Source organism: Peromyscus leucopus, chromosome 8a (genome assembly GCF_004664715.2).
Source record: "Peromyscus leucopus breed LL Stock chromosome 8a, UCI_PerLeu_2.1, whole genome shotgun sequence".
NCBI lineage: Eukaryota > Metazoa > Chordata > Mammalia > Rodentia > Cricetidae > Peromyscus > Peromyscus leucopus.
The window spans coordinates 41,774,526-41,789,407 of NC_051085.1; the positions used below are offsets into that span (position 1 = coordinate 41,774,526).

The 14,882-nt window shown below is 42.2% G+C and overlaps 1 protein-coding gene across 1 annotated transcript in view; it reads left to right on the forward strand.

The window, feature by feature from the left end:
* Ppp1r14c (protein phosphatase 1 regulatory inhibitor subunit 14C) overlaps positions 1 to 14,622 on the forward strand; it is a 94,854-nt gene extending 80,232 nt beyond the window's left edge. The window contains exon 4 of the mRNA XM_028858203.2: positions 13,062 to 14,622. Within this exon, the coding sequence (XP_028714036.1) occupies positions 13,062 to 13,136 (75 nt within the window). The 3' untranslated portion in view covers positions 13,137 to 14,622. The remainder of the gene's footprint in view (positions 1 to 13,061) is intronic.
* Positions 14,623 to 14,882: the final 260 nt, after the last annotated feature.

Sequence of the window (14,882 nt, forward strand, 5' to 3'; positions counted from 1 at the left end):
TGATTTGTTAGCCACTGTCCTTCAGATTATAGGAGAGGGAAAAAAGCAGGAGCCCGAGGAACGATGGCCTTCTGTTTGGGGGTGCTGAGAGAGGCTAGTGTGGGTCTTCTCACAAGGGCAGCTTCTGTGTCTACTGAGAGGAACATTTATTCCCTCAGCCATGGTCACTTGTGGATTGCTAGGAAAAAGCCCTTGTGCATGTGTTCTATCCTGGGTCCCTCTTGGGTGCCTTCATATATTTATTTACCTTCATCACTCAGGGCTGTGGGGAGACCAGCAGCATTTTCTTAGTGTAACATGCCCTCTGCGGGAATTTGTATAGACTGTGGCATGGGCCATACGATGCTGTTTCGTCAGAATACTTAAGAAAGCAAATGTAGTCTTGATGTCTTGAGAGTGGCGGATCTAAGAGCATGGGCTTGCCTCAAGTAGGACTCAGGGGTCTCTTTGCTGTGTCAATAAAGCTCAGAAGAATAAGAGAGCACAGGAGAAGGATGGAGGCGAGGGGGTGGGGGTCAGCCTCTCTTTTATGACAGCCCATTCTCGGGATAACTCAGGATGAGTAATCCACTTACAGGATAACTAATCCACTCTTAGGATTATGTCATTATTCCATTCTGAGAACCTCACAGCCCACTCACCTCTTCTGGGCCATTTCTCTTAATACTGTTATAATAATAGTCATTAAAATTCAAGATGAATTTAGTAGGACTCATTAAAACTAGAGCAGACTGGACAGTCTGGTATAGAAGTGTTGATCATGATGGTGGTATTACCTGGACCTCAGGGCATGGTAGTTTATTTACTCATATTTTTAGAGGCCTCCGTCCCCAAGCACTGAGCCTTGTGCCCTTCTTGATACACCATTCTAGCAGTAGGAGTGTGTTGCAGAGAAACTCCTGCATGTTATGACTACCAGGGGAGGGAGGGTACTAAGACCAAGATACCCGATGAGTAATTCTTCCAGTGAGACTCCACCTCCTAAAGTCTCTAGCACCTCCCAAAATAGTCCCACTGGCTGGGCACATGCTTTTGACATAAGAACCTTTGGGGGAACACTTCCTTCCTAGCCAAACCATGACAAGGGTGATCATTTGCACAGCACTTAACTATGATCTGGCTTCTCCTAAGCACATTTCACATGTGAATTTGCTGATCCCTTCCAGTGAACTCAAGGGCGGTTCCACCAACATCTCTCCCACTTACAGGAGAGGGACACTGAGTAAGTGTTTGTTGTGTGACTTCTCCTGGGGTGACAAACAAATGTCTATTCACCCCAGATAGGGCACCAGGGACAGCAAAGCAAAGTCTCCCACACCCAGCACAGGGAACCTGTGACTTTATCGGGTTGCTTACAGGACTCAAAGGAAACTGTGTCATTGAAATCCCCGTAACAGTGACCACCCAGGAGAGTTGCAACCTGGAGTGCCCAGCATAGCTCAGAAGCAGCTGGCTGGTGGGCACGTCTTCCCTCTCCAGCTACCGTCACCACCTATATAATCTAGGATCTTGGGAATGTGGAGACTTCTTCTGGAACTCGGTAGTATACACGGGGTCCTCTGCTCTCCTCAAGAGGGGATGCTCCAAGCTGGAGGGGACTCAGCTACACAAGAGTGCACAACCTTTGAACCCAGCAATTCCCGGATCAGAATCACCTCTCCTGGCCATGCAATTGCGCCATTTATTGCTGAGTGTGTACAGAGAAACTCCTTTCTTCTAGAATAAACCCACTATGGCTTTTCAAGGCATTTACTTCAAAGGGTCCCCGGTACACAGCTAGGAGTCTTTATCTTCTGTTCTCTGCTTCTTAGGCCTCAACTCACTTTGCAACCTTCAGCACCTCAGGCTCCCACTTCCTTAAAAGCAGCAAAAAGGTGTCTCTGTCAGCTGTAGTTTGCCCCGCCCTCTCCAGTTGGCCTGTCTACACAGGGAACAGCTGAAGGGTGATTCTGAGGTGGTGCCAGGCATCTCTTAGGTGGTACTTTGGGAACGTTTGAGCAAAACCTGCTGAAGCAGCTAGAAATAAAATATACAGTTCATCTTGAAATGGGGCTCAGAGAAAATGTTTGTTTGCCTTTATAAAAATTGTGTCAGTTAACCTAAACAGTCTTTCCATGGCTAGGAAACCAGAATGGCCAGATCTTAAAAACTACCTGGCAATGGCTTGCTAGTACAAGTTTCTTTCTTTCTTTTTTGGGTTTTTCAAGACAGGGTTTCTCTACATAGCTTTGGAGTCTGTCCTGGAACTCACTCTGTAGCCCAGGCTGGCCTCAAACTCATAGAAATCCACCTGCCTCTGCCTCCTGAGTGCTGGGATTAAAGGCGTGCGCCACCACTGACTGGATAATACAAGTTTCTTAGAGAAAGAAGGGGGGGGGTGGGCAGAGAACAAAAACACACTCCAAAGCAATGTCTCCTTCCCTCCCTTCTCCCTCTCCCCTCCCTCCTCTGTTTTTCTACTCTTTCTTGCCTTTTTTTTTTTTTTTTTTTTTTTTTTTTTTTAATATTTTGAAACAGGGTCTCACACTGTAGCCTGGCTGACTGGAACTCATTATGTAGACCAGGCTCTTGTGGAATTCATACAACTCCACCTCCCTCTGTCTCCCAAGTGCTGAGGTCAAAGGCTTGCCCCACCTTGCCCCAAGAGTAGTCGTTCTTGATTCTGTAACCTTTAAACTCACCAAGCATCTCCTCTTTCAGGAACTCTTGGGACCGTGACCCTCTTTCTCCCTGTCACCAGAGAGAGTCCAAGGAGAAGATCCAGGGGCTGGCTGGCATGAGGTGTCCCTCTGACACACTGAGCACTGTGCCTCATGCCTTGCTTGATGGACCTATTTCTGTATCTTCCTCCCCAGCTGGCCTAGGAGCCCCTGGAATACAGGATTTCCAGGCACTTCTACTGTAGAGTTCAGTACTTAGGACAGAATCTACCACACAGCCCACTTAGGCTTAGCCCATATTTATCCAGTTCAGATGGCATTAACAGTCCTGCATTCAAATATTTGCCTTATGACTTCAGATGGGTAACTTGCACTGGAGTAGAATACCAATCACTGTTAGTTTTCTTCTTTCTTGTGTCCAGCCCACCCAGGGCCAGATCCTAGTACAGAATCCACACCCACCAGGAAACATCTCATCCATCATCACTCATCCATGTTACCAGGGAATGAAAGTCCCCAAAAGAATGCCTTGCCCACTTTGAGTATTGCAAAAGTCACGTCCTTTGTGGGTAGGGCTTTGCCTTGAATGGCTTTTCACTTTCCTGTGGGAATCCTGCGGCTTGCAGTGGGAATCAACTTCCATGCATCCTTTCTCTCAGCATGTTCAATGCATGGGGCTTAGAGGAGAGAGGAAGCCATATAAAGGCAGTGGTGAATGGCCGGCCTTGGAAGCAGCCTGTGTTTTTAAATAAAAAGGTGCAGAGAACACCAGCCAGTATAGAAATGTTCTGAACCATAAAGCAAATTTTACACTGGCAGGGATTCAAGTCATATAAATATATTCCTCGGCAACAGTGGGGTTAGTTATAAGTCAGTAGTGGAAAGACCTTGAAAAGCCCTCCAACAGAGGGGAACCAAAGGGCACATTTCTAAATAACTCACACCCCAAATAAGAGGGAAATGAGAAGATATTTTGAACTGTATGAAAATGAAAGCCCATTGTCTCAAAGTGCTCTTCAAGCTGTGCCTAGAGGGGAATAAATATCATGAAATGTCCCTGCTAGAGCATGTCTTAAGTCAGTCTGAAGTTGTGGCTCAGTCGACTGAGGACTTGTCTAGCATGCATGAAGTCCTGGGTTTAATCCCCAATACCACAGAACCTGGGTGTGTTATCATCTCAGCACTAGAGATGTGAAAGCAAGCAGGAGAGTCCGAAGTTCAAGGTCATCCTCAGCTACACGGTGGGTTTGATGCCAATTTGGGTTATAAAAGACCCCGCCTCAAAAAAAACAAAAAAATCAAAATTAAATCAATTAATTAATACCTATTACAATTTTCTCTAAGCCTATCTCATCTAGTCCCTGGATGGATGGATGCAGCCTTGAAAGAACTGATTAGTAGAGAAGGTGTGCCAGAAACCAGGTAGAAGGACCGATGTTTTAATGTAGCTATTGTTTGTTTGCCTTTTTAAAAAAAACAAGAAATGAGTTAAGAAGCAGGGAGAGCTGTGTCTGACAGTAAGGGGACAGCAGAACCCAGGCCCTGTGGTCAAAGATGCCCCAGATTAGCAAGTATTTGGACATAGTGGTCACCCTTCAAAAGCCAGCATCACTCCCTTGGGGAAGCATGAGACCACACATTCCACCCACTGTCACCCAGGCATAGAAAATAAACATACATACTCTTCTTTTCCTCCCTGATTTTTGTTGTTAATCTTCCAAATTGCAAATTAATGGTGATGCATCCGTTTGGGAATTAAATGTGATGAACGTTAATGGGAAGTCTCTGTGTTTCACACCTGCCTGGGAAACAGGAACAAAGGTGCCCCTGGGTGTCCAGTGTGAAGCCGCAATATGAAATCTCTGTGCGGTTGTAAAAGTTGACAGAGGCATGGAAATGGGGTGTCATCCTCTTTGTAGAGTCACACTAAGTGGTGGGTGAGGGTTCTTTTAAGCTTCACGGTGGCAGAACAAGAGAGCCGTGGTGTTGTAGGAAACAAAGCATGAGTGTGTGGCGTAGACTGTGGCATGCTATTAGAAAAAAACTGTGGGAGTGGAGAAGCTGGGACTTTCTGGAACAGTGTGAGCTGAGTATAAATTTGTAAGTTTATTCTAAAATTCTTAAGGGAATTCATAGGACCTATAATGGCCAAAACCATTTGGAGAAAAGTCATCAAAACTGGCAGAATGATATTACCTAATATCACCAGGACTTATAGTTTGTATTTGCAGAGACAGTGTGCTATTGTTATAAAGATAAACAAATAAATAGTAGCGCTTCCATACCTAACTTATGCCAAAGAAGTGGAAGCATATTTCATTCAAAGACTTATATACATGTTTTAAGCAATCTTATTTGTAACAGTCTAATGCCAGAAACAACATAGATTTTCATCAGTGGGTGAATGGATAAACCAGTTGTGGTACATCTATGAAATGGAATACTGCTTGGCAATCAAAAGGAAGGAACTCTTAAAATACACCTCAATATAGCTAGATTTCAAAATAGACTGACTGAAAGAAGTTAGATTAAAGAGTATACAGTGCAATACAAATCTGAAAAGATCTTGTTAATAAAAAAAAAAACAGAGCCAAATATTGGGGTGAAAGCTGAAAGATCAGAGAAACAGAACAAGCCACCCATGTTCTTACCTCTATGAAATTCTCAGCCTCAAGAGAATGAGTTACTGTTTCCTCACACCTTATATACCTTTCTCTGCCTAGACATCACTTCCTGGGATTAAAGGCAAGCAAAGACATGAGATCTCAAATTCTGGGATTAAAGGTGTGTGCCACCATGCCTGACTCTGTTCCCAGTGTGGCCTTGAACTCACAGAGATCCAGACAGATCTCTGTCCCCCTAGTGATATGATTAAAGGTGTGTGCCACCACTGCCTGGCCCCTATGTCTAATCTAATGGCTGGCTCTGTCCTCTGATCCCCAGATAAGTTTTATTGGGCTGCACAATATATCACTACAATACAGTGCTTGGATTCCATTCCTATGATATTCCAGCAAATGAAAACTAACATATAGCCAGAAAACAAAGCTGTGTTTCCCTGGGGATGACAAAAGGGAGGAATTATAGAGAAGAAATTTCTGAAGCTGGGTATGTCTGTTATATTGATTGTCTAGACCAGCGATTCTGAACCTTCCTAATACTGTAACCTCTTAATGAAGTTCCTCATGTTGTGGTGACCCCAACCATAAAATTATTTTTGTTGCTGCTTCATAATTATAATTTTGCTACTATTGTGAATTGTAAGGCAAATGTGTTTTGGAGACAGAGGTTTGCCAAAGGGGTCATGACCCACAGGTTGAATGAAAACCTCTGGTCTAAATAGCATGCTTGTGGTAGTTGTACACCTTAATTTATTTAGCTTGTAGCTTGTTGGTTAAACCTTAGTAAAGCTGGATTGGTTTTTGTTTTGTTTTATTTGTTTTTGTTTTGTTGTTTTCTATTTTTAAAGAAATCCCTGGGGCCCTCTTAGGGATGGAGGCTTCTTTTCTAACCATTATGTTAAAGTGTCTCTGTTCCAGGACACATTGACCCTTCCTTACCCAACCCAGAGGCTTTGTTTGCAGCCAGAAGTTTCTCCAAATGAATCTCTTCCACCCACAGTCCTGCAGCCACTTATAAATAATCACTCAGAGGCTTGATTACCAACTATATGGCCTATGGCTTAGGCTCATTACTAACTAACTCTTCCAACTGAACTCAACCCATTCCTATTAATCTATGTTTTGCCCTGTGGCTTCATGGCATTACCTGTCCTCTCACATCTTGCTTCTCCTGGTGGCAGCTTACAGCATCTGCCATGACTCCACCCTTCTTCATCTCTGTCTTCAGTTTTAATGTCCTGCCCAACTTTATTCCACCTTGTCATTGGCCAAACAGCTTTATTTATCAATCAATGAGAGCAACACATCTTCACAGCATACAGGAAGACATCCCACAGCATTTGTCTCTGTCTCTGTCTTTCATTTACCCAACATTTTTATTTGTTTAATTTAATTTTATTATTATTATTACTTCTATTATTATTATTTTAGCATAGGACTTTACTAGCACTTCTGCCTTCTAGAAACATATTCTTTTCTGGGCTCCTTGACCACTTTCTGTCTGCTTCCCCTTCCTACCACTGTGGTCCCCTGTCTTCCACCCGTCCTCATTTAGCCCACAGCCTCCAGCTTTGCTTTTCTGTCTGCCTACCTGTGCTCACCCTCACCCTCAAGGTTTCCTCATCCTGCCCTGCATCTTAAGGCGTCATCCTCTGCACTGACCCATAGAATTTTCTGGTATAATGTAAATATTACCTAGCTGACTACATTGCGTTGTCTGGTACCCATATGAGTATGGGTTGCCTAAAATGTGGCCAGGGTGACTAACAAAAAGGATTTTACATTTTACTTATTATAACTAATTTCAATGGCTGCGTGTACTCAGTGGCCACAGTACTGAATAGTGTGAGTTTAAGTTGTTTTGTTCACAAACCCTCGGTGTGAACCTATTAGCTGGTCTTGACCTGTGTCTGTTCAAAATGGGATGGTAAAGGTTGCACTTCTTCCAGGAAACTTTGCTTTAGTCTTGTGTCTCCATGGCTCAATAAAAGCCATTTGCTTTATATTGACGTTGAAGGCCACGGATAGGGATGGATGCTGGGGAGGGCCACAGTCATCACATTTATCTTGTCTGTCATCTCGTTGCAAACCTGCTACTGTCCCTCCGCTGTCCTCATCCCAGCCACTAGAGTTGCCTTTTTTGCTGAGGAATGGTGTGGCTTTCTCTCTGCCTCTTCCCCCCTCCACATCCTCCAGCCATGTTCGGTCTAGCAGGAAGGTCTGGTGGCTCTGCCTCTGAAATGCGTGCAAAATGTATACTCTTGTTTCCATCAGTGTCCACAGTGGCATTGATTGCCTGGTTCCCTGCCATAAATCCAAACTGATGCGCCTTCCTTCCATTCATGTCTTCAAAAGCCATTCATTACACAGCTTCCAAAAGGCTATTTTAGAAACCTAAATCAAATCACAGTGCTCTATGCGTCAAGGCTTCCTGTGGCTTTCCATGGCAAAGACAAATCTTTGCCATGTGGCTTAATAGACCCTGTCAGTCTGTCCCTGTGACCCCCAGTATTTTCCTACCTACTCATTCTGGCATTCTGTGCAGGGGACACCCATCTCCTGCCTTATTCATTTGAAGGTCTAAGGTCTCTGTGCTTGTACTGTTAACATGCCTCTCCAGGCCTCCTCTAAGCTGGCTGATTTTCTTAGTTAGGGTTTCTACTGCTGTGAAGAGACACATGACCATGGCAACTCTTATAAAGAAAAACATTTAACTGTGGTGGTTCAATTACGGTTCAGAGGTTTAGTCCATTATCATCATGGTAGGAAGCAAGGCAGCATGCAGGCAGACATGGTGCTAGAGTAGGAGATGAGAGTTCTTACGTCTTGACTCACAGGCAACAGGGAATGGTCTGAATCACTGGGTATGGCTTAAGAATATATGAGACCTCAAGGCCCTGCCTCCACAGTGACACTCTTCCTCCAACAAGGCCACACCTCCTAATAGTGCCGCTCCCTTTGGGAGCCATTTTCTTTCAGACTACCACACCAATTAATTCAGGTTTCAGTTCTGAGGTCACTTCCGCAAAAGGACAACATCCCCCCACCCCCAACCCCCCACCTCCCCATCCCCGACTAAACCTGTATCTTCAGTCCAAGGCCAAATTTTGGAGATAAATGGAATATGTTGTCACTGGCTGAAAGTACCTTTGAGATACAGACCTAGAGCCATCAAGGTATTCTTGATTAGAAGTCATTGAGTCTTCCTGGAGAATCATCTGAAAAATAAACTGAATTCTTCTGGGCAACTGCCACGGTCACATTTCTGTATGGGGAATACATATTGGTCTTGTTGCTTTTCACATACTCAACTGAGCAGCCAAATGTGCAAATTTAATGAATAATTTAAACAGGCATGTATACATTTGTATTGGTCAGGGTTCTCTTAAGGAACATAACTGATAGCATGCATATTAAAAAGGAGTGTTATTAGAATGACCTACAGGATACAGTCTGGTTAGTGAAAGGGTGGCTGTCCCAATGGGATGGCCGAGAATTCAGTAACTGTTCAGTCAACAAGACTGGATGTCTCAGCAGTCCCTATCCAGTGCTGGAGTCCCATAGGGTTCCTGGAGAGCTAATGGTTTTCGGTCTACATTGGATTACTGAGGAAGTTGGATTGAATTCCTGCTGCAGCAAGAGGGGAGATGAGCTTACCAGCAAGAGTGAAGGCAAGCAGGCAAAAAGCAAAGGTTTCCTTCTCTCATGTTCTTTTATGGGGGCTGCACTAGAAAGTGTAGCTCAGATTTAGGGTGGGTCTTCCCACCTCACATAATCTGATTTAAAAAAATCCCTCAGAGTTGTTGCCCAGCAACTTGGGTTTTAGTTGATTCCAGATGTAGCCACACTGACCACCAAGATTAGACAGTATATTCAGTATATTAAGCATACTAAAGCCATGTTTCTATAAAATCAAAATGAGGAGTCAGCAAGATGGTTCAGAGGATAAAGGCACTTGACGCCCAGATTGACTATCTGGGTTTGATCTCTGGGACCACTTAGTGGAAGGAAAGAACCATGGCCCAAGGCTGTCCCTCTGGCCTACATTTGTTTGCCATGGTATAGCACACACCTACATACACACACACACACACACAATTAATTATAAACACAAATTATATTATTGAAACATTTTAATCTCTGAGATTCACCTACATTATTTTGTGGAATTTGAATTTGATTTCAATTATAAAGTCACTTTTGTCTCAGGGGAAAAGGCCTTCAGTTTAGGATGTGCTCTTCCTCGTGATTTTTATCTTCACTTTGTGGAAATCTCATTAAAACAGTAGAAAATGACCAGAGTTATTCATGAAATAAGTGACGGGGGTTTGTGATTCTGACCTTGGGTTTTATCAAAAGAGGAAATGTATAGTGGAATACTTGACCCCTGCCCCTCATTTGCATAACATTCATATACATAACACTTATTTGCATAGCAGTCTCCAAAACAATGAAATGAAAACTGAATGTGCCAAATGCAATCGTCTGCTTAAATCACAGAGTCAAGTGGCAATGAGAAACAGCTTTTCAAAATGAAAATTTAATTATAAATGGGAAAAAGTGATGCTATTTCATCCATGAGCATTCTTTAAATCAGATAGGTGTATATGGAAAATTAAAATAGGTCTTCCATCTTACTCCTCTGCTGTACCCTGTTTGGGACGGTGGGAATTAAATATGTGAGTTCTCTGGCCAGCTCGTGGGACCAGACTGAGGACAATCATTGAAGCATACAGATTTCAGTTGTACCATTGTTTATAATTTGGAAAAGCCAGAAGCATCCGAGAATCTAGTGCTGGGGAATTTAGTAGTGATATTTCCCATAAAAGGACTGTGTCGCTATGAACATTTGCTTTTAGGAAGATTTTCATGTAGTGAGGGAAAGCTTGACATAATGTCAAGTAGACAACAAGGATCGCACAGTGTGATCTAAATAGCTAAAATCAATGTTCCTGGCAGCAAATCTGTTAAGTGTGATTAATTCTGTAATACAAACCATTGTTGGTTTGTGTGTTCCAAACACTTAAGCAAAAGCACATATTAGTTTTATACTAGCAAAGACTATTAAAAATCAGATTTTGGTGGTGGTACGCAAAGTATCACATGTTAAAGCTTATTATGGGTTGGGGCAGAGAACAGTGCAGGGCCCTCTCACAGAACCTGGGTATTAATGACTGCAGGGTGTAGCTGGCAGGGAAAGACTGCCAGAGGGCCAGTTTTTGGAAAGTCTCCACATAATTAAACCATGATACTTCTGTAAGATTAGTTTATCTCTGTCTGTTCTGCGATGGCCCTGGTATAACTCTTAATTCTATTTTTCCTCACTGGCCAGAAAATCCAGCTGGCTATCGACTTAGTGTTTACAAATACAAAATAGGAAAAGGAAGCAATTATTACTTAATACATGCTACTTTAATGGAAGCTGAGCATTAAAAAACACAAGGCGAGCCGGGCAGTGGTGGCGCACACCTTTAATCCCAGCACTCGGGAGGCAGAGCCAGGCGGATCTCTGTGAGTTCGAGGCCAGCCTGGGCTACCAAGTGAGCTCCAGGAAAGGCGCAAAGCTACACAGAGAAACCCTGTCTCAAAAAACCAAAAAAAAAAAAAAAAAAAACACAAGGCGAAATGATAGCTTCCTAATAGTACAAGATAGGAATTGCAGGTCGATGCTCAGTCTTTGGTTCTGGTCCACAGGAAGTCACTAGGACTGGGGGTATAACTCCGTAGAGTACTTGCCTAACATGCACAAAGCCCTGGGTTTCATCCCAACTCTGCACATGTCAGTCATGGAAGCAGTGAAGAGAGATCAAGAAACCACTTCAGTGAGTCTCCCAAGCATTTCTGTGTGAATAAATTTAGACTAGAACAGGGAACAGAAGAGTATGCGTGGCAGGAATTTATTCTGTGAGTTTAAATGGAGGTATGTGTGTGTAGGTACTGAACTGTAACATCAAATGCGATTTCAGTTATATTTGTTTGTATGGTTTACAGAAAAAAAACCTCAAAGATTCTTGGTATGCTCTAGAGCAGGGCTTCTAGAACTTTCTCTACCAGCAATACCTTTTCACACAAGAATTTCTCTGTAATTAGTATAATGTTTGTATTTATTCTTTGATAACTTCATACATGCACACAATGTATTTGCCTTAGAAAAAAGTTATACAACTCCAGCATATAGGTATTTAAATCAGGAAATAAAAACAAAACCCTCACAATAAATTATAGAGACATTTATAAATTATAAAGAAATTCATTTTAAAATAATTCTTTGTTACACATATAGTTTTGTCATTTATTAAAACAAAAACAATTTTTATTCTAACAATGTACTTGTTTATTTTTACATAAAGAGATAAACATGATTGACTCTTTGAAACTTCAGAGTGTGGAGCATTTCAGTATTTTTTTTCCAGAGTTGGCTGATATGACCCAGTGGTTCTCAACCTTCCTAACACTGGGATTCTTTAAGACAGTTCCTCATGTTGTGGTGACCCCAACCACAACATTATTTTCATAACTGTAATTTTGCTACTGTTATGAATTATAATATAAATAATCTGTGTTTTCTGATAGCCCCTGTGAAAGGGTCATTCTACCCTTGGAGGGGTCATGGCCCACAAGTTGAGAACCACCGATATGACCAATACTGAAAACACAAGACACTTCACAGAAATATTTAATACAAAATGGCAGAAGTACATTTAGGTCTATTTCAAAACTTACTGGAAATTCTGTACCAATGAATATATTTATATATATATATATATATATATATATATATATATATATATATATATTTGTAACAACTCAAGTAAGCAGCCCAAGCAGCAATTTTTTAAAGTTCAAAGCTTCCAACAGGATACAGTACAAGGATATACTAATTTGATATTTCTATGATGGACAGCAGAAATTATCAAAAGTCCTTTTTCCCATAATTAAACCATTATGTTTGTATAATGTCAGAAAACTTGGGATGTGTAGTGAAAACACTAAATGCATCAGTTGCCACTAGGAATGCCTTGGATTTATTCCACACATGACTCTGCATTAATCCTGGGTGTTGTATGTGTGCAAAAACCTTGCACTGTTGACAAATATTCCATGATTGCTAGTCCTGGTTGCATGACCTCACCCACGTGAGGTCACTATCTACAGTTTAAGCAGCTGGAGAGACTGGTTTTCAGCAGCATCAGTCTCATTGTGGAACTTGCCAAAAAGGCACCTTGTCACTTTCCATATTCATGTACTAAGCCAGATGCCCTGAGGTGGGTGGGCTCAGCAGCCTATGACTAAATCCCCTGGATAAATGGATGTTCAGCTATGAGACCCAGTGGCCCAGCTTTGCTGATCCAGCTGCAGTCTAGAGACATCTGCAACCCAGTTGGGAAGGATAGAATCTTAAGCCTTAACCTGGCCCTACACAGTAGGGATCACAAGATGTCCAGGTATGTGCATACACATTTGTGTGTGTGTGTGTGTGTGTGTGTGTGTGTGTGTGTACATACACATTGCTGAGCTTAGAAGTCACACATTCCTGTAGAGTTCACATGGGTGATATCTGTCAGTGACATCACCTAGCTTATTCTCTATAGAGAATAGAGCAAAAAGGTTGTGCTGTGAAATTTGAGAACCTTCCCGTTTCCTAAAACTTCCTTTGTTATTTTACATTGGAGTTTTAATCCCTCCAAGCAGATTCATTCACTACAGCTGACATCAGTGACCCTAGGCACAGGTTTTAATAATGTGGTCTCTTTGTATTAACTTCCTTGATGTCTTTTAGGAATTTATCAGAGAGCTGCTCTCCCGGATAAGAGGCATGAGGAAGCTGAGCCCTCCGCAGAAGAAGAGCGTATAATTTTGGAACAGGGTAGAATTCTCTTGGAGATGAAGAAAGTGACCTGGGATTTGGACTTCATGAATACTTTTATGAAATAACCATAGTTGTCTTTTACAAACAACATTTTTTGGTGTGTGTGTATGGGGGGTTAGACATTTATTCAAAAGTGTTCCTTCTTTTGTCATTTTTAAAGAGTTTTCGTTACTGTAATATTTTAATGGCAAAGCTATCACAACTTGGACTGTAGCCCAAGCAAGGACTGTCAAAACAGATGTATCCTCAAGGATGGGTGAGGCCAGTCAGTGTTTTCTGTAAGGACTCAGCCGAAATTAGGATCTTACTGTACAGGGAAGATGGCTTTCTATGGTGAGTTTGGTAAGACATCTTTTAAGTTATACATTTGACTAAGATGTCAAAAATATCTCATGCTTGTATATATCTACAAACACTAAGTTAAAAATAGAAATGTGAGCTTTATCTCATGTTGATGGAACAAACCTGTGCTTGTCGTGTTCGAAGAGGTCACAGAACATGTGTTTTCAAGATGCCTCCAGGCATTCTTCATACAAATGTGGTCCACCTCCAGTATCCACTTTCTGCGCCAAAGTGAAAGAATTAGGTGTGTCCATTATTCCAATGAGCCATACGATACACATGCTGAGTTGGTCAAGGGCTTAATTTATGGACTTTCTTTATTTCATTGGTTGAGATGCTTCGCCAGGTCATGTTCTTATTGCCTCATTGTGGTCTTTTAAAGTTTTATGAACTCTTAATTTCAAGAACCAACCTGATTTCTAAAGAAATGCCCACACTTCCTGAGGAGAGTTTTGCAACAGAGAAAGGACGCCCTGTGTAGCAGCGGATTCTCTGCTTTCCACACAATACTATGTATTATCTCTGTCCATGAAAGCAGGTCAAAGGGAAACCAGCAGATTGAGCCTCTTCCTTCTTAAAGGTTAGATTCTGGCCCTTTCTGTGCCTGGGTACCCTCAGTCTAGAGGTGTAAACTGAGTTTTGAGAAAATGTAGAGATGGGAAGGCCCCTCACAACTCTTGTTGGTTTAGATGTGTGGCTTCATCTCTGGTTTTTCTCAGTGGTTCATGGTCCTAACTGTGACCTTGATGTCCATGGTGGGAGCTAGGCTTTAGTGCCTACCCTAACCCCTCAGTGATATACCAGCTCTTTAGAAAAGAATTAAAATTCATATGGGATGTAGGCAGGGTGAAAAGTAAGTGGAAACCCTTCCTTCCTTCCAGGAAGCCCCTGCTGCCTCCCCCTGGAAACCCTGCCTGCTGTAAGAAGTCTCCAGGTGGCCCTGTCTGAAGACAGGGACCAGGCATTTTATATCAAGGGTGCTTTGAACATATTTTATTTTTTAAAAGAACTATGTTTGTGAATTTTCCGTATACTGGCAAGCTTTTGAAAATGTATTTAATTTTGTAATGTTTACCAATGGTTTATTTACAAGCTATTTACTCAAATAAAGGGAGCTGCTTACAAGCTTGTCTGTGTGTATGACTGTAGAATATACAAGGTAGTGTTCACTTTGCTGTGTTCTCTGAAGATGAAGATGCCAAATGCCCATAGACCTAGCCTCTCATTTTCCAAATATGTGCAAGCATTTAATCCTGACATCCTTCTTGGTGTCTTCAGCAGAGAACCCACCATATTCCTGGCCTGAGAAAGAAACAAGACTAGCAATGTGTGCTCAGCCCTGCTGGCTCCTGTCCCAGGGCTCCCCCGGGCTGTGCCCCATTCATTTCA